Genomic DNA, 17,570 nt, shown 5'->3' with positions numbered 1-17,570 from the left:
GGGGTGCCGTGCATGGCGGGGGGGCTGCAGCCTGGGGAGGGGGCGGGGGGGGCGCCGTGCAGTGGGGCTTGCGCGGTGCGATGCTGGGGGAGGGGCCCGTGCAGCGCGGGGGGGCGCGCCGGGGGGGCCCGTGCGCCAGCGCGGCGGGGGCCCCGCAGCGCGGGCCGGTTGCAGCGGGGGGGGACCGTTGCACCGCGGCGGGCTCGGCTCTGCCCGTAACGCTCCGCCCGCCGCCCCGCCGGGTCCGCCGCGCCGCTGGGCAGATGGATGTGGCCCCCCCGCGTGGCCCTGCCGACCCCTGCCTCGGGGGTGCCCCGAGGGGCTGCAGCACCGGGGGAGGGGGCGCTGGGCCAGCCCCGCTGTGAGCACACGCATCGCCCCCCGTGGGGTGGGCCTGACCACCCGTGTCCCTGTGGGGTGGCACCGCAGGGGGGTCCTGGGGGCTGCACTTGCCCGCTGCCCCCCCCCCCAGGTTCCACGTCTGTGCCCTCCCCCCTTTCTCTGCAGAGCCTTGTGTAACGCTGTCAGCCCCCCCGGCCTCCTCTGCGCCCCCACCCCGGGTCCCCACTGTGGGTGCCCCGCAGACCCCCGGGTCCCCCTTTTCCCGGGGGTAGCGGCAGGGAGCAGGGCCGCATCCTGCCGGCGGCTGCTGATGGGCTGGGGGGTGAAACAGACCGTGGTGCCGGATCTGGCCCCCAGCTCAGGGAAGCTCGTGGTTCTGAGCAGCCCGGGCCCCCCCGGTTGGTGCTGTGGGGGGTTCTCGGGGGGGCAGGGGCAGGATGGGGGACAGGGGTGCTGACGAGGCTGCTTGGTCCTGCAGGGCTCCTGGGCGGTGCGGGCACAGCCCCAGTGCCTCGGCCGGCGCTGACGGCATCTCTGGACACCTGCCTCTCTGCACCCCCCCCTCCACCGCTGTCACCCGTCAGCCACCATGGACCCCCAGAGCGACACAGGTGAGACTGGGGGACACCGGGCTGGGGGGCTGCACCCCACCAGGCACCCTGCCCTGTCCTGGGCATCGCGTCCCACCCCAGGTGCAGCCGCATCCCACCTGTACGGGGGTCGGGTCCCTGCCATGGCTCTGGACCCCCTGCTCCGCTCCCCAGCACCCGTTGGGTGTCGGAGGGATGGGGACCTGTGTGTCACAGCGGCATCTGACCCACCACGGCACCTGCCACGGTGCCGTGGCTCCTGAGCACCCACGTGGGTGTCACAGTGAGACGGGTGTGTGCGGAGCGGCGATGGCACCGTGCCGGGACCCCTGAGCTGTCCCCAGCCACCCTGGACTCCCGGCATCCCGGGGGGGACACTGGGGCAGGGGTCACACCCCACTGTGCTAGGTGCCCCAAGGTGCCATGCAGGGGTGATGGGTGACGCAAGGGCTGCGCCTGCGTCGGCTGCCGCTGGCTCCTCGTCACAGCTGCCCGGTAATGAGCCCGCTGGGAATTCCGGCAGCATCTGGGCATGGGGACCCCTGGCTGCCTGCGGGGTGCGCCGGGGGGGGGGCAGCTGAGGCAGGGGGTGTGGGCAGAGCTCCCCATCCTGTGGGACAGAGCTGGGTGCTCGCTGGTGGTTCAGGTGGGGGGGCACGTGTCCCCTCTGTCCCCAGCCCCCCGTGCCGCTTGCCCCCCTTGCTGCCCGCCGGTATTTTTGGAGCAGCCGCGGGGCTGGAGCGGTGCCCGGCCGTGCCTGGCACGGGGCTGGCACGCGGCGCGGTGGCACAGGGACACGGCCCGGCTGCCTCTGCCTGTCCCCGCCGTGATTTCCTCTGGGTCCCCTTCCGGCCGTGGCTCTGGGGCTGAGCCTGGGGGGCTTCGGGGGCCCCTGGGAGATGCTTCCGTGGGACGAGGCCCTTGGGCTGCTGGGCTGAGTTGGCCAGGTCGCAGCTGGGCATCCCCAGGGCTGCATCTGTCACAGGGACGTGGCAGGGGGCACCCCAGCGCCCGGGGGTCCCCAGTCACCCTTAGGGTGCTCTGTGCCTTCCCAACCCGCTTGCTGCTGGCCCCCCTTCCCCCGCATCACCCCAAAGCTGGGATGCACTCGGGGGTCCTGCAGGAGCCCAGCATCCTCCGGCATCGCGCGGGTGGCGGTACCATCCCTGGGGGTGCAGGCACCCACCTCCCCTCCATCCCCCCTCGGGTGCCTGGGGGTGTCCTCCCCCATCCCACAGATGTGCCACCACCTCTGGCTGGGGCTGCCCTGCCGGGGGCTGCCTGTGTTGGGGGTCCAGCAGCCAGGAGGGCTCGTTCCCGTGGCCTCCTGCCCGCTGGCGGCACCAGAAATAGCTGGGCTGACGTCAAGCCCCAGAGCACCCCGGGGGGGGGCAGGGGGCTGGCAGGGGGACAGCCCATAAATATCTTGGCTATTAAAAGTCTCGGCTTGGGATTAAGATGCTGGTAAATAAACATGGCTGCTGCCAGCGGGGGGTTACGCGTGGCCAGAGGGGTGGGGGGGTCCCCCCATCCCCCAGAGCTGGGGGGGGTCCCCACTTCAGCCCATCATCACCCCCAGCCCTGCTGAGCTGCTTCAGGTCACTGATCCGGCAGAAAATGTGCTGAGTCGGCACCTGTGCTGGGGACCCTGTCCCCATGGAGGGCTCCCGCTGGGGGGTCCCGGGGGTGTGTGGGGGCTGCTTGCCTTCACTTTCCCGGAGTGGGGGCTAATCCCCCTCCACGTAACCTGGATTTTATTCCCAGCAGCGCTGATGCGGATTAACGTCCCCTGCAATTAGGGGCTCGCCAGGGACAGGCTGGGGGTGCCTTGGGGGGGGTCGCGGGGATGCCAGCCCAGCTGCAGGCCCCCCGGTCCCTCCGTGCAGGAGCAGCCCCTCCCCCTCAGCCCCCAGGGCAGTTTGGGGGTGCAGCTGGGTGGGTGGCCTTTGCGTGTCCCTGGAGGGGGCTGTGTCACAGGACACACACACACACGCGCACGCACACACACACACACACACACGTGTCACGCTCCGTCCCACGGGAGACGGCGTGGCTCCCCCCGGCGTGGCTCCCCCCGGCGTGGCTCCCCCCGGCACGCTGCCCTATTTATAGTGGCTCCTCCCGTGCATGGCTATTTCCAGATGTCAGAGAAAAAAGTCTGGCAGGGGGCGGGGGGGGGGGGGCCACCCTACCCTACCCTACCCTACCCGGGCTGGGGGGGCCACATCCGCTTCCCTTGCCCCTAATTCCAGGGATGCTTGGTGACCCCTGGCCCACTGCTCCCCCCGCCACGGGGGGGGTGACACACACACGTGCCCCAGGGCCCCCTGCGATGCTGCAGCCCGTTTACAGCAGCAATGGCTGTCTCTCCGCAGAGGGGGGGTCCAGCCGTGAGCCCTCGCTGGAGCTCCTGTCCCGTGCCCAGCTCCATGCTGCGCTCCCTGCCCCAGGTGAGTGCTGGGGGTGGTCCTGGACCACCACCCCCCTCCTAAACCTGGCAGCATCCCGCCACCACCAGTCGTGTTCCCCCAAGTGTCCCGGAGCGCTGGGAGGTTTTGGCTGTGTGTGTCCCCACCGGTGCTCTCCCTTGCCGGGGGGCTGGGGCATGTCAGGGGGGATGCACTGGGGATGTGCCCCCCCCCGCCCCCGGCATCGTGCTGGTGACACCCGTAGTGCTCTAGGCTGGATGCGGCCCTGAGAGCCCCCAGCAGTGTGTCCCCCACCATGGGTTTTGGGGTGTGCCGTCCCTGGGGGGGCATCCTGGTCCCCAGCCCCACGGCGGTGGGGCACCCACTGGGGGTTTTTAGCTCCTGCTGTGCCGGGGGGGTTGCAGTGTCTCCCCACCAGGGCAGGGGCTCCCCGCTGGCTCTGGGGTGGTTTTGGGGGGTGGGTGCTGCTGTGGTGGCACAGGGGGGACGACGAGTGCAGAAAGGCGGCTGGGGTCTGGCACAGAGGGGTCGAGTGTGGCATGGTGCGGGGGTGTGCATGCCCTGGCACAAGTGTGCAAGAGGGGGAGCCGCTTTCCTCACACGAAGGTGTGCAAAGGGGCCAGCCCTCCTTGCACTGACGTGCACAGGGTTGGCTGTCCTTGCATGGGTGTGCGGTGGGGAGAGCTGCTCTCCATGTGTGGGTGTGCAAGGGGAGCGCTGGGCTCCTTGCATGGGTGTGCACGGGGGGGATCTGCTCTCCTCGGGGAAGTGTGCAAAGGGGCCAGTCCGCCTTGCACCAGCGTGTGCGGGGTTGGCTGTCTTTGCACGGGTGTGCAATGGGGAGAGCTGATCTCCGTGCACAAGTGTGTGTAAAGGGCTGGGTGTAAGGGGGGGGGCGACCCAGCCGTGGTGGTGCTGCCCACCCTGGCCTGCCCCGTGCTGGGGACGGGTGCAGAGGGAGCCCCTGTGCCGCCCTGGGGGCCCTTTGCTTTGGTGGGTCCGTGGGCACCCAGGGGTTAAGCAGCCCCATTTCTCCCGGGGGGGTGGCGGGGGGCTGCAGGCTGGTGGCCCCCCCGGCAGGGTGGTGGCCCGGCCGGGTAGGGTGGTGGCCCTGGCCCCTTGCCAGCCCAAAGCCACTTCTGAGCCCCTAAGTGCAGGTTTGGCCAGGGCTGGGCCAGCTCCTGCCGTGGCCCCTCCCGGGGCTATTTTTAGCCCCTCCCGGGTGCTGCTCGCTGCTCCCCCCCACATTGCCCCCCCCCCCCCCCGGGTGGTTTTGTTACCCCCCAAACTGGAGGGGGCTGTAAGTCCTGGGGGGCTGCAGGAGCACCCCAGTGTGCTTCCCCCCCCCTCCAGGAGAACTACCCCTGCCCGGGGGGTGGATTGGGATGATGAGGGGGGGCTGCTTGGCACTGGGGGCACTGGTGCATACTGGGGAGGTTGGTGCTGCCTGGCTTAGGGGGCTGGGTTGTACTGGGGGGAGCTGATTGGCACTGGGGAGCACTGCGTGGTACTGGGAAGGGGTGAGTGGGTTTTTTTAGGGGGCTGGGGGCGGGGACAGGACTGGGGTGGGGGGATGGCAGAGCGGGGGGTGCTGGACCCCCGTGGCTTGGTGACGTCTGCAGGTCCGTGCCAGGCACATGTCCACGTCAGTGCCCGATGTGCAGCCACGAGTGGTGCGGTGCAGGGGGGGGGAGGGGGTGGGCGCATTAGCTTGCAGCGTGTGCCCCCCGCCCCCCGCTTTCCTGTTTGCGTGGAGATGGGCCCCCCCAGCTGCCGTACCCCCCTCCCGGGGGGGCAGGGCCCCCGCATGCCTGGGTTCCCTCCCCCTGCCCTTTGCTGTGGGGGGGGGGAGCTGTGTCTGTCCCCTCCCTGTTTTCTTTGGAGGCTTGGGGGTTTGTGCCCATCCCTGAGTCGGGGCTGGCGTGTGTGTCGGTGTGCCCCCACCCCAGCAGCCCTCTGGGCTAGTTGTTGCATGTTACAGATGCTTATTTTGGGGGGGGGTGGGGGGTGGGGCTGTGCTTCAACTGGGGGAGGGAAACTGAGGCACAGGGCTGATCCGGTGTGCCCGGAGCTAGTGGGAGCCCTCAGCAGCCTCATGGGAGGGGCTCATCCCTGACACACACCCAGCAGCTCCCCCCCCCCCCCCAACAGCCCCCTGGCTCTGGGATTGCTCAGCCTGCCCCCTGAGCATGCCCCAGCTCCCCCTCTGCGCCTGGGACACCCCCAAACTGCCCCCTACGTGTGCCCCAGCTGTCCCCCTGCCCGGGTCCCAGCTCCCTCCCATCCCTGGGACCCCCCTGAGCACCCCTAAGGCTGGCTGGTGCCCGCAGGGGTGGAGGGGCCAGCGGAGGCGTGCGGGGGAGTGCCGGGGGGCCAGGGCTGGACGCAGCGGCGCGGGAGCGGCAGCTGCAGCGGGAGCTGCTGGCCCTCAAGCAGCAGCAGCAGCTCCAGAAGCAGCTGCTCTTCGCCGAGTTCCAGAAGCAGCATGAGCACCTCACCCGCCAGCACGAGGTCCAGCTCCAGAAGCACCTCAAGGTGGGGCTGCGGGCAGTGGAGCCACTGGGGGGTGGTGTCGCTGGTGGAGGGGGATGGAGCTGTGGGGTGTCGCCTGTCTGGGGTGATGGAGCCATTGGGTGGAGACTGGGGGTGATGGAGTTGTTGGGGGTGATGGAGCTGTGGGGCATTGCATGTCTGGGATGATGGAGATGGGGGACATTGCCTGTCGGGTGATGGAGCTGCTGGATAGAGATTGGGGGTGATGGAGCTGTTGGGGGCGTTGCCTGTCTGGGGTGATGGAGCCGGGGGGGCATTGCTTGTCTGGGGTGATGGAGCTGCTGGGGGCATCACCAGTCTGGGGTGATGGAGCTGTTGGGGGGTGATGGAGATGTGGGGTATTGCCAGTCTGAGGTAATAGAGCCTTAGGAGGGAAATTGGGGGTGGTGGTGATGGAGCGTGGGGCATCACCTGTTTTGGGGGTGATGGAACCATTAGAGACAGTGTAAGGGTGTTGGAGCTGGAGGGCATCACCTCTGCACAGTGATGGGGAGGGATTAGGGGTGATGGAGCCTGTTGAGTGGGGGAGGAGATTGGGGGCATCACTGACCGGGAGTGACGGAGCCGTGGGGCATCACTGATCAGGGGTGATGGAGCCATTGGGGTCGACGGAGCTGTGGGGCACCATGGATGGTCCTTGGGCTGCTGGAGCTGTGTCGGGGGGGAGGGCAGGGGGTGGCGCAGACCCCTCAGGGCCTGCTCCGTGCAGGGGGTGGGAGGGTGGGGGGTGTCCGTCCCCCAAGCCCCCCCGGCTCTGTCCCGCAGCAGCAGCAGGAAGTGCTGGCTGCCCGCCGGCAGCAGGAGCTGGAGCAGCAGCGGCAGCGGGAGCGGCAGGAGGCCCTGGAGCAGCAGCAGCGCCTGGAGCAGCTGCACGCCCTGCGCACCAAGGACAAGAGCCGTGAGAGTGAGTGGGGGGGCACGTGTGGGGCTGGGGGGCCGGGGGGTGGGAGGCAATAGGCTCCTGGGGAGGGGGTGTGGGTGCTGTGCCCCTGCTGCCGCCCCCACCGTGTCCCCCCCCAGGCGCCATCGCCAGCACGGAGGTGAAGCTGAAGCTGCAGGAGTTCCTGCTCAGCAAGACGAAGGAGCCGGGCACCGGCCCCCCCCAACCATTCCCTCCCCCAGCACCCCCAAATGTTGGTAGGTCCCCCCCAAACCTAGACAGCCTCCCTCTCAAACCGGGCCAGGGGGGGACCCAGGCGTCCTAGCGGGGTCTCTGCCGCCTTCGCCCCCCCCAGGCTCACCACACCTCGTTGGACCAGAGTTCCCCCCCCCAGAGCGGCAGCCCGGGGACCCCCCCCCTCCTACAAACTGCCCCTCCTCGGCACCTACGACGGCCGGGATGACTTCCCGCTCCGCAAAACCGGTGGGTGCGGGAGCGCCCGTGGGAGGGGGGCTGCCGGGGGGCTGCCAGAGCCGTGCCGGGGCTAATGCTGCTTCCGGGTTCCCCCCCCTCCGCCCCCGCCCCCCCCCCCCCGCAGCCTCTCGAACCCAACCTGAAAGTGCGCTCGCGGTTAAAACAGAAGGTGGCGGAGCGGCGGAGCAGCCCGCTGCTGCGGAGGAAGGACGGCACCGTCATCAGCACCTTCAAGAAACGAGCCATCGAGATCACGGGTGAGCCGGGGGCGCCGCGGGCGGGCTGGGCCTGCCACCTGCCTCAGTTTCCCCAAATCCCCGGGTGGTTCGTGTGCAGCGGTGGCAGCCTCCGGCCAGCACCCCGTGTCCACTCCCTGCTGGCTGCCGGGTGTGCACTGCTGTGCACGTAGGTGCTTGTGCATCCACATGCTGGTATAAACATGCTTGCGTGCATACGTGTATGTGCTGTGCATGCATACATGTTTTTATTGTGTGCACATGCGCTTGTGCATATACATGCTTGCGCAGTGTGAGTGTGCATGTGTGTATGTGTGCTTGTACAACCTGTTTGTGTGCTTGTGCATGTATGTGTTTGTACTGTACACATTTATGTGCGTGCTTGTGCTACGTGTGCACATGTGGGCCGCTGCACATTTGTGCAGTGTGCACGTGTGTGCGTATACAGGCTCGTAATGTGAGTGCACGCACATACTTGTACATATACATGTTTGCATAACACGTGCTTGTGTATGCTTGTGCTGCACTTGTGTGCTTGTGCACCGTGCATGCTTGTGCACCACGTGCTTGTGCATTTGCACACCCTTGCACGTGCATGCGCACACTCAGGTGCAGGCTGCCCTGTCCCTCCCACGGCCGTGCACCTTGGCAGGGGAAACTGAGGCAGGGCTGGGGGTGGCGGCAGCAGCCCCCGTGACACCTGCTGGCCCTGCAGTGTCCTCGGTGTGCAGCAGCGCCCCGGGCTCTGGGCCCAGCTCCCCCAACAGCTCCCACAGCGCCATCGCTGAGAACGGCTTCACCGGCTCCGTCCCCAACATCCAAGCTGAGGTAGGAGCTGCCGGGGGTGGTGCACGCGTGTGCAGGGTGTGTGCTGTCAGCGTGCTCAGGGCGCACATGTGTGTGCGGGTGTGTACTGTGAGCATGCTCAGCATGCGCGTGTGCTCAGGTGTGTGCTGTGAGCATGTCGGGTGCACACGTGTTGAGGTGTGTGCTGTGAGTGCTCGGGGTGCACGCATGTGCTTCAGCCATGCGCTGTCGGTTTGCTCAGGTGTGTGCTGGATCACGTGTCTGGGTGCACGTGTGTGCTCAGGTGCATGCACCCCGCGTGTGCTCCCAGGACTGCAGCTCATGCATGTCCTGGTGTGTCTTGGCACACGCATGTGCACGTTCATAGCGTGTCAGTGCCGTGTCCCCCTGCCCCACAGCAGCTCCTGCCCCAGCACCGAGCCCTCACCCTGGACGGCACCAGCCAGCTCAGCCTCTACACGTCCCCGTCCCTGCCCCAACATCTCCCTGGGGCTGCAGGCCACTGTCACCGTCACCAACTCCCACCTCAACGTGAGCGGGGCCAGCGCTTGGTGTGGGGACCCTGCGCCCTGGGGGGTGGCACAGGGACCTGGGGCCCCAATGGGGGGATGTGGGGACACCACGCGGGGGTGGCAAAGGGACCTGAGACCCTGTGGGGGGATGTGGGGACCCCATGTGGGGTGCCATGGGGACCTGAACCCCATAGGGGGGATGTGGGGACCCCACGGGGGAAGTGGCATGGGGATCTGGGACCCTGTGGGGGGGATGTGAGGACCCCATGCAGGATGGCACGTGGACCTGAACCCCATAGAGGTGATGTGGGGACCCCGCGGGGGGTGGCACAAGGACCTGATGTCGTGCAGGGCTGGCCTGGGGACCCAGCACCTCAGAGGCTTGGTGTGGGGACCCAGTGCCCCCCAGGGGACCCCATGCCCATGGGTTGACTGTTGGGCAGGAGAGGGGGGGTTCCAAGCCAGGAGCCCTGGGTGCCCCCCCCCCCCATATGCCCCCTCATGGGTTTTGTGCCTCAGTTTCTCCACGGGAGAGAAACCCGCATCATGCAGGGGGAGGGCTGGCAGCACCCCAGGGCTCCCCAGTTTGGGCTGCTGCCAGACTGGGGGGCGCAGGGCTGGGTGGGGGTTGTCACCTCACACTGGGTGGGTGCGCCTGGCCACCGAGGGCTGGGGGGGCACAGCGACGTCCTCCGTCCCCACAGGCGTCCCCCAAGCTGTCCCCCGCAGCAGGTGGAGGCCGAGCGCCCGGCGGTGGCCACGCTGCGTCCCGGGGCCGCCCCTCAGCGGCAAGTTCCTGAGCACTTCGTCCATCCGGGCTGCCTGCTGGGGGTGGCCCTGGAGGGGGACCCCCCCGCCGGCCCCGCGTCCCTGCTGCAGCACGTCCTGCTGCTGGAGGCAAGCGCGGGCAGCAGAGCACCCTCATTGCCGGTGGGTCCCCTGCTCTGCCTCGGCGTCCCCTGCTTGCAGCACCCCCTGGCACTGCTGCCCTGGTGGGGGGTCCCGGGGGTCCCAGGGTGCTTCGCTGACACCGGTTCCCCGCAGTGCCACTGCACGGGCAGTCGCCGCTGGTGACGGGGGAGCGTGCGGGCAGCGGTGCGCACGGTGAGCAAGCTGCCACGGCACCGGCCCCTCAGCCCGCACGCAGTCGTCCCCCCTGCCCCAGAGCCCCCAGGCGCTGCCCCACGGCGCCCTGCCCCACGGCGCCCTACAGCACCACTCTCCTCGACAAGCAGCAGGTCCAGCTGGGCAAGGTGGGGCTGGGGGCTGCCGTGGGGCTGGGAGAGCGAGTGTGGGGCGGGCATGGGGCAGCTGTGGGGCTGGGAGAGGGACTGGAGGGCGTGGGGTTGGGCATTGGGCACCCGTGGGGCATATATGGGGAGGGTGTGGGGGGGATGTGGGGTAACTGTGGGTTATGGGGTGGGGATGGGGTGGGGGGTGGATATAGAGTGGCTGTGGAGCATGGGGGTGGGGATGGGGTGGATACTGGGGGGGCCATGGGGGGGGATGTGGGGTTTTGGGGTGGGTACAGGGTGGGGGTTGGATGGAGAGTGGCTGTGGGGCATGGGGTCTATACGGGGCGGATACTGGGGGGGGGATGTGGGGTAGCTGTGGGTGTGGGGTGGGCATGTGGGGCTGGCTGCAGGGTTTTTGGTGGGTTTGGGGGTCAGTTTGGCCCCCCACACCTATGCCCCACCCCACCCCCCCAGCTGCTCCCCAAGCCGGGGGAGCTGGCGCGCAGCCCCCCACCCACCCCGAGGAGACGGAGGAGGAGCTGACAGAGCAGCAGTCGCCCCCGCCGGGGGATGGGGTGTCCCCCAGTGCCCCCCTTGCCCTCATCTCTGCGGATGCCGGGGACTCCCCGGAGCGGCTGCAGGACCCCGAGGGCTGCGGGGTGCCCTGCGACGAGCCAGGTGACAGTGGGGACGAGGCTGAGATCCCCGGGGTCCCCGATGCTGCTGAGCTGGGCGTCACCTACAAACAGGTGAGGCCTTGGGGGGCCCCCATGGACCTGTGGGGGGGGGTCCCAGATATCACCAGTTCCCTGAATGGCTCCGCCCCAGACTCCTGCACAACAACTGTCCTTTGCACAACCATCCTGTGCAGGAGTATCCCACTTCGCATGCACATCTTTTGCACAGGCATCTCTCTTGCACAAGCACGCTGTGCACGAGCATCCCCCCTGCACGCGCATCCTTTGCAGGCGTGTCTGCATCCCTCGCCCTTGCACCCCATCTCCTGCTCCGTGGCCAGCTGTGCCCGCCCCCCCCCAGCTTTTTGGGGGCCTGCCCCCCCCCATGCTGCCGCAGTGATGACTCGGAGGGGCTGGTGACTCATCCCCATCCCCCCCCCCCCCTTCCCCGGCCTCCTGGCTCCACCACCCCCGCACCGCGGCCCCCCCGGCCCCTGCCGTGACTCATCCCTCCCCCCCCCTCCAACCTCGACTTCGGACGTGGCCACCCCCTCCCCAAGCGGGACGCGGCCGTGGCTCATGCAGGGCGATGGGCTGGGGTTGATGGCGGGGGGGGGGGCTGGGACCCCCAGGTGTTCCCCGAGGCGCAGCTGCAGCTGTATCCTGCCCCCTCCTTGGGCATCCTGGCGCTGCCCCACCCAGCCCTCGCCCGCACCCAGTCGTCCCCCGCCGGTGCCGGCATCAAGCCCCCTGCGCCCGACGGGCCCCCAAAGCACCTCTTCACCACAGGTACAGGCTGGGGGGGGAGCATGGCACAGGGGGGTTGTCCTGGGGCGAGCGCGTTGCCCTATCGCTTGGTGGGCTTAGGGGTGCCTGTGTCCCCTGGGGTGCCCCGTCCCCTGGGGTGCCCAGGGGTCCCCCTATTCCATGGGATCCCCGTCCCATGGGGTGCCCCATCCCTCGGTGTGCCCAGGGGTCCCCGTATCCCATGGGATTCCCCATCCCTTAGGGTGCCGTCGGGATCCCCCTTTCCCCTGGGGTTCCTAATCACTTGGGGTGCCCAGGGATCCCCCTATTCCATGGGATCCCCCTGTCCCCTGGGGTGCCCCATCCCTTGGTGTGCCCAGCGGTGCCCATGTCCCACAGGGTCCCCCTCTCCTGTGGGGTTCCCTGTGTTCCATGGGATCCCCTGTGCAGGGGGGGGGTGGGGGTCCTGGGGGTCCGGTCCCAGGCATGCCGCTGTGGCTGCCCGGTGCAGGCGTGGTGTACGACTGGTGTACGACACGTTCATGCTGAAGCACCAGTGCACCTGCGGGAACACCAACATCCACCCTGAGCACGCCGGCCGCATCCAGAGCATCTGGTCCCGCCTGCAGGAGACTGGCCTCCTTGGCAAGTGCGAGGTGAGGCACCCCACGTCCTGGGGGTCCCCTGCTTGGCTTGGGGGGCTCACCCCTCTGTCCCCTTCCCCAGCGTATCCGGGGCAGGAAGGCGACACTGGAGGAGATCCAGACAGTGCATTCGGAGCATCACACGCTGCTCTATGGCACCAGCCCCCTCAACCGTCAGAAGCTCGACAGCAAGAAGCTCCTCGGTAGGTGCTGGCTGGGGGTGGGGGGCGCCCACATGCCTGGGTCCCCTTCTGGAGCATGTGGGGGGGGGACACTGTCCCCACCAGCCCCCACCCCGGCACGGCACGCTCTGCCCCATCAGGTCCCATCAGCCAGAAGATGTACACGGTGCTGCCGTGCGGGGGCATCGGGGTGAGTGTATGGTGGCCGGGGGGGGAGGGGTCCCCGGGCCGCTGTGGCCCCGCTGATTGTGTGTGTGTCCCCGGCTGCAGGTGGACAGTGATACGGTGTGGAATGAGATGCACTCGTCCAGTGCTGTGCGCATGGCGGTGGGCTGCCTGGTGGAGCTCGCCTTCAAGGTGGCTGCCGGCGAGATCAAGGTGAGCGGGGCAGGCTGGCACAGGCCACCTGCCTGCCCGGGTGTGCACGCTGCGCCGGGTGTGCACTGCCGTGTGCACGCTGCCCTGGGTGTGCATGCTGCCCCAGGTGTGCACCACTGTGTGCACGCTGCCCCAGGTGTCTATACACGCTTACCTGAGGGTGTGATGATCCTCGCACACGCTTGTGTGTGTGTGCACTGTCCTCACACATGCTTACCAGGACGTGCGATGGCCCCTGTGCAAGCTTGGCTTGTGCACCGCTCTCGTGTGCACTTACCTGCGGGTGTGTTGGTGCTCAAGCACGTGTGCTTACCTGGGCGTGCATGGTGGTCCTTGTGCATTTTTGCACATGTGCAGTGTTCTCATGCATGCTCACCTGGGGGTGCGGTGGGCTCTGTGCAAGTTTGCATGTGTGCACCACTGTTGTGCATGCTTACCTGTCTGTGTGTGGTCCTCGAGCAAACTCACGTGGTGTGCACTTGCATGCATACTCGCAGGTGGTGTGCACTTGCATGCATGCTCCCCTGGGGGGGCACGACAGCCCTTGTGTGCTTGCATGTGTGCTCTGATGTGTGCCCGCTTGCAGAGGTGTACGTGATGGCACATGTGCATGCTTGCATGTGTTTGCACTGTATTTGTGCATACTTGCATGTGTGCTGCTCCCCTGCACGCTCACCCCAGGCGTCCGTGTCCCCCTGCCACACATGTCCCTCTGTGTCCCCACAGAATGGCTTTGCCGTCATCCGCCCCCCAGGACACCACGCAGAGGAGTCCACAGCCATGTGAGTGGGGGGCTGCGGGGGGGCTGTGCTGGTGGGCCCCTGCCCACCATGGGGTGGTGAGGGAGGGTCAGTGGTGACCTGGGTGCCCCCGTGGCTGACCCTGTGCCCTGTCCCCAGGGGCTTCTGCTTCTTCAACTCGGTGGCCATCTCTGCCAAACTGCTCCAGCAGAAGCTCAGCGTGGGCAGGATCCTCATCGTGGACTGGGTAAGGCCCCCCAGGAGGGGGGTGGGGACCCCCCCTGGGTAATGGGGACCCCGTGGGATGGGTGGGGGGTCTGTGACACCGCTGGTGCCCCGGCAGGACATCCACCATGGGAACGGCACCCAGCAAGCCTTCTACAGCGACCCTGACGTCCTCTACATCTCCCTGCACCGCTATGATGATGGCAACTTCTTCCCAGGCAGTGGGGCGCCCGAGGAGGTACCGGGGCAGGGGGGCAGGAGGGAGGGGGTCACCCTGCATCCTGTTCTGCCCTTCTCCCCTCCCCCCCTCCGCTGGCTGCAGCGGTTGGGGTCACCCTTGGCTGTGCCCAGGTGGGCAGCGGGATGGGAGTGGGCTACAACATCAACATCGCCTGGACCGGTGGCGTCGACCCCCCCATCGGGGACGTGGAGTATCTCACTGCCTTCAGGTGGGCATCTTGCGGGGGGCAGTGGGGGTCTTGGGTCCAGGGAGGAGTTCCTGTGTCCTGGGAGGGGTCCCCACACCCTTGTGGGGATTCCCACACCCCTGGGGAGGGTCCCCATGCTCTTGTGGGGATCCCTGTGTCCTGACCGTGTCCCTGTGCCTTAGGTGGGGGGGGGGTTGCACTCCTGGGGGTGTCCCTGTGTCCTGAGGGGGTGCCCATGCCCTTGGGGATCCCCATGTCCTGGGAGGGTCCCCATGCCCTTGGGTTGGGGGTCTCTGCACCCTTGGTGATGAAGTCCCTGTGTCCTGGGGGGGGGAGCTGTCCCCCGTGCCTCTAGGGGATCCTTTTGTCCTGGGGGGGTGTCCCTACATCCTGGGGGGGTCCCTGTGGTCAGCCCTGACCCTCTGCCCCCCAGGACCGTGGTGATGCCCATCGCCAACGAGTTCTCCCCGGACATGGTGCTGGTCTCGGCTGGCTTCGATGCTGTCGAGGGTCACCTCTCCCCACTCGGTGGCTACTCCGTCACCGCCAAATGTGAGTGGGGCCTGGGGTTGTGCTCGGGGGGGGACACAGACCCTGGATGAGCCGTTGTCACCCCCCCACTTGGTGTCCCCCAGGTTTTGGCCACTTGACAAAGCAGCTGATGATGCTGGCGGGGGGCCGGGTTGTGCTGGCGCTGGAGGGGGGGGCATGACCTGACAGCCATCTGTGATGCCTCGGAGGCCTGCGTCTCCGCTCTGCTCGGCCTGGAGGTACGGGGGTCACCTGTGGGGACCCCCCACCCGTGGGAATCCCCTTGGCCACCCCAGGGTGCAGGGCTGTGCTGAGGTGCACACCCTGCGTCGTGCCTCAGTTTCCCCTGGGTTGATGAGGGGGGTTCCAATCCTGGCCCTGCTCTTGGTGGGGGGTTTTTGGGGGGTGCTGGTGGCAGGTTTGGGGGTCTTGATGGTGCTGTGTGTGTGTGCCCCCACCAGCTGGAGCCCCTGGATCCATCCCTCCTACAGCAGAAGCCAAATGTGAATGCGGTGGCCACCCTGGAGAAGGTCATAGAGATCCAGAGTGAGAACCTGCAGCCGGGGAGGGGAGACACGGGCCCTGCTGGGGTGTCCCTGCGGCTGCCCCTGCCACTGGGGGACATGGGAGAGAGTCCCCAGGGCTGATTCTGTTGGGGGGGGCGGGACACATAGAGGGGTCCACAGGGCTGCCCTCACCATCGAGGGACCCCAGCGGGTCTGTCCCTGCCCTGAGAGGGAGCTGGAGGAGTCTCCAGTGCTGTCCCTGCCGTGGGGGGGGGATCCTGGGGGGCTGCCCCCGCCTTAGGGGGGAACCGGAGGGGTCCCTGGGGCTGTCCCTGCCTTGGGGAGAGGGGGTCCCTGGGGCTGCCCCCGCCTTGGGGGGGAACGGGAGGGGTCCCTGGGGCTGCCCCGCCTTGGGGGTCCCATGGGTCCCCCAGTTGTCCCTGTCACGGAGGTGCTCAGGGTTGTCCGCACCATGGGGGTCCCAGGGCTGTCCTGGCTGTGGGTGACAGCAGGGGGTCCCGTGCAGTGCCCCCTGCCCAGGGGGTCCCACGGGTCCCCAGGCTGTCCCTGCCGTGGGGATCCGGGGTGCCCAGCGCTGCGGCTGCCCGCAGGCAAGCACTGGGGCTCGGTGAAGCGCTTCGCGGCGGCGGTGGGCTGCTCGCTGCTGGAGGCGCAGAAGGGGGAGGCGGAGGAGGCTGAGACGGTGACAGCCATGGCCCTGCTCTCGGTGGGCGCCGAGCAGGGGGGTGCCAACCCCCAGCCCAGGTATGGCCCCAGGGTGGCCCTGGCTCTGCGTGCAGCCACACATGTCCTTGGAGGGGGGGAAGGATACGTGTCCCCTGGGCTGTGCACGGAGCCACGCGTGTCCTTAAGGGGATGATGCGTGTCCCCTGGGCTGTGTGTGCAGCCACGCGTGTCCCTGGTGGGAGGATGCTTGTCCCCTGGGCTGTGCATGGAGCCATGCGTGTCCTTAGGGGGGATACGTGTCCCCTGGGCCGTGTGTGCAGCCACACGTGTTGGGGGGGATGCGTGTCCCCTGGGCTGTGCGTGCAGCCACGTGTGTTGTGGGGGGTTGATGGACACATGTCCCACCCCAAGGACAACTGGGAGTGGGGTTGGGAGGCTGGAGGCCACTGTGGCCACTGAGCTGCTGGTGTCGCTGCCTCAGTTTCCCTGCCGGGGGTCCGGCGCCCTCATGCCCCACTCTGCCCCTGGCCAGGCCGGCGGAGGAGCCGATGGAGGCTGAGCCGGCGCTGTGACCTGCCATCCCCCAGCTGAGGTTTTTTTTCTGTTTCTGAAGAAGAAACACCAAGAAGAGAAGAGAAACACACACACAAAAATCACATTTAAAAGAAAAAAAAAAACCCAACACATAAAGGGGGAAAAAAAAAAAAAAAAAAGAAAAAAACCCAAACAACTGAAATGGAAGAAACCAGGAGGAAAAACAGAAAAAAGAAGAAAATATTTTCTTTTTCTATTAAAAAGAGGAGAAAATCACAAAAAAATACCACCCCCCGTCCCGTTGGACCCCAGCTCCACGCAGTGTTTGCGGTTGTGTCTCTCGTGAAGCATCAGTTCCACCAGCACTCCCGCCCCCTCTGTCCGTCCCTCTGTCCGTCTGTCCATCCGTTGGATTTTCCCATCGCTGCCTGCCCGCCCCCCTGCCCTCCCCGCCCCCCCGCCCCCGGGCCCGCAGCGGCTCCTCTTTTTTTTTTTTTTTCCCGAAGATTTTTTTTTTTACTTCTTTTCTCTCTTTTTTTTCCCCACCCCACCACCCCCCCACTTGTTCCCTCCCCAGCTCCAGTGTCCGTCCGTCCCCCAGGGAAAGGCGATGGGAAATATTTGTGCCTTTAATTAAATCTTTTTTTTTTTTTTTTTTTTAATGCCTTAATTTCCCTGTGATTTTTTGGGATTTTTTTTTCTTTTATCTTTTCCCCCCTTTGACATCCCTGTATCAGAGTGGGACGCAAGACATAGGGGACAAGCCCCGTTCCTGTCCCTTTGTCACCCTGGGTCAATGGGTGATGGATCCCAGCACCACCACTGGGATAAAACTTCGTCTGTTCTTAAAAAGAGAGGAGAAAAAAAGGAAAAAGACACACACACACACAAAAAAAAAAAAAGGAGGAAAAAAACCCACTTGATTTTCCTGTTACTTCACCAGCCAGAGGGGACTTGGAGCGATCTTAGCTTTAAAAGAGGGAGAGAGAAAAACCCACACAAAACAAAGGTATATAATTTTATTACAGATGTATTATTTAATAGTATTTTTTAATGGGTGGGTCCCGGGGCGGAGGGGGAGGATGGGGACAGCGCTTCGTGTTTTAAGTTATTCCTGGGGGTTTTGGGTTGGCTGCAGGGCATCCCCAAATCAGGGGGGTGGTGGCGGAGATGGGGGTGAGCATGTGCCCTGTCACCTCCGGCGGACCCTGGCTCAGAGCAACAGGTGGGAAG

General features: G+C 66.7%; 1 protein-coding gene across 1 annotated transcript; it reads left to right on the top strand.

Annotated features, from left to right (window-relative positions):
• The first annotated feature begins 815 nt into the window (after nt 1–815).
• On the top strand, nt 816–16,796 carry HDAC5 (histone deacetylase 5). Its single transcript, XM_056362725.1, is given in 36 exon segments — nt 816–953; nt 3,308–3,382; nt 5,692–5,759; nt 5,762–5,896; nt 6,680–6,818; nt 6,935–7,002; nt 7,004–7,039; nt 7,041–7,055; nt 7,150–7,206; nt 7,208–7,277; nt 7,394–7,525; nt 8,220–8,332; nt 8,713–8,784; nt 8,786–8,842; nt 9,528–9,548; nt 9,550–9,729; nt 9,732–9,753; nt 9,868–9,910; nt 9,912–9,960; nt 9,962–10,076; nt 10,533–10,807; nt 11,368–11,524; nt 12,005–12,138; nt 12,209–12,329; nt 12,449–12,498; nt 12,579–12,686; nt 13,413–13,468; nt 13,586–13,673; nt 13,770–13,889; nt 14,003–14,100; nt 14,513–14,631; nt 14,715–14,779; nt 14,781–14,849; nt 15,072–15,156; nt 15,728–15,881; nt 16,336–16,796. Coding segments are annotated over 36 exon segments (3,228 nt in total). The 5' UTR covers nt 816–931; the 3' UTR covers nt 16,376–16,796.
• Nucleotides 16,797–17,570: the final 774 nt, after the last annotated feature.

This window comes from Falco biarmicus, chromosome 17, assembly GCF_023638135.1.
Source record: "Falco biarmicus isolate bFalBia1 chromosome 17, bFalBia1.pri, whole genome shotgun sequence".
NCBI lineage: Eukaryota > Metazoa > Chordata > Aves > Falconiformes > Falconidae > Falco > Falco biarmicus.
The sequence above is the reverse complement of the archived record's forward strand: the minus strand, read 5'-3'. Positions and strand labels throughout refer to the sequence as shown.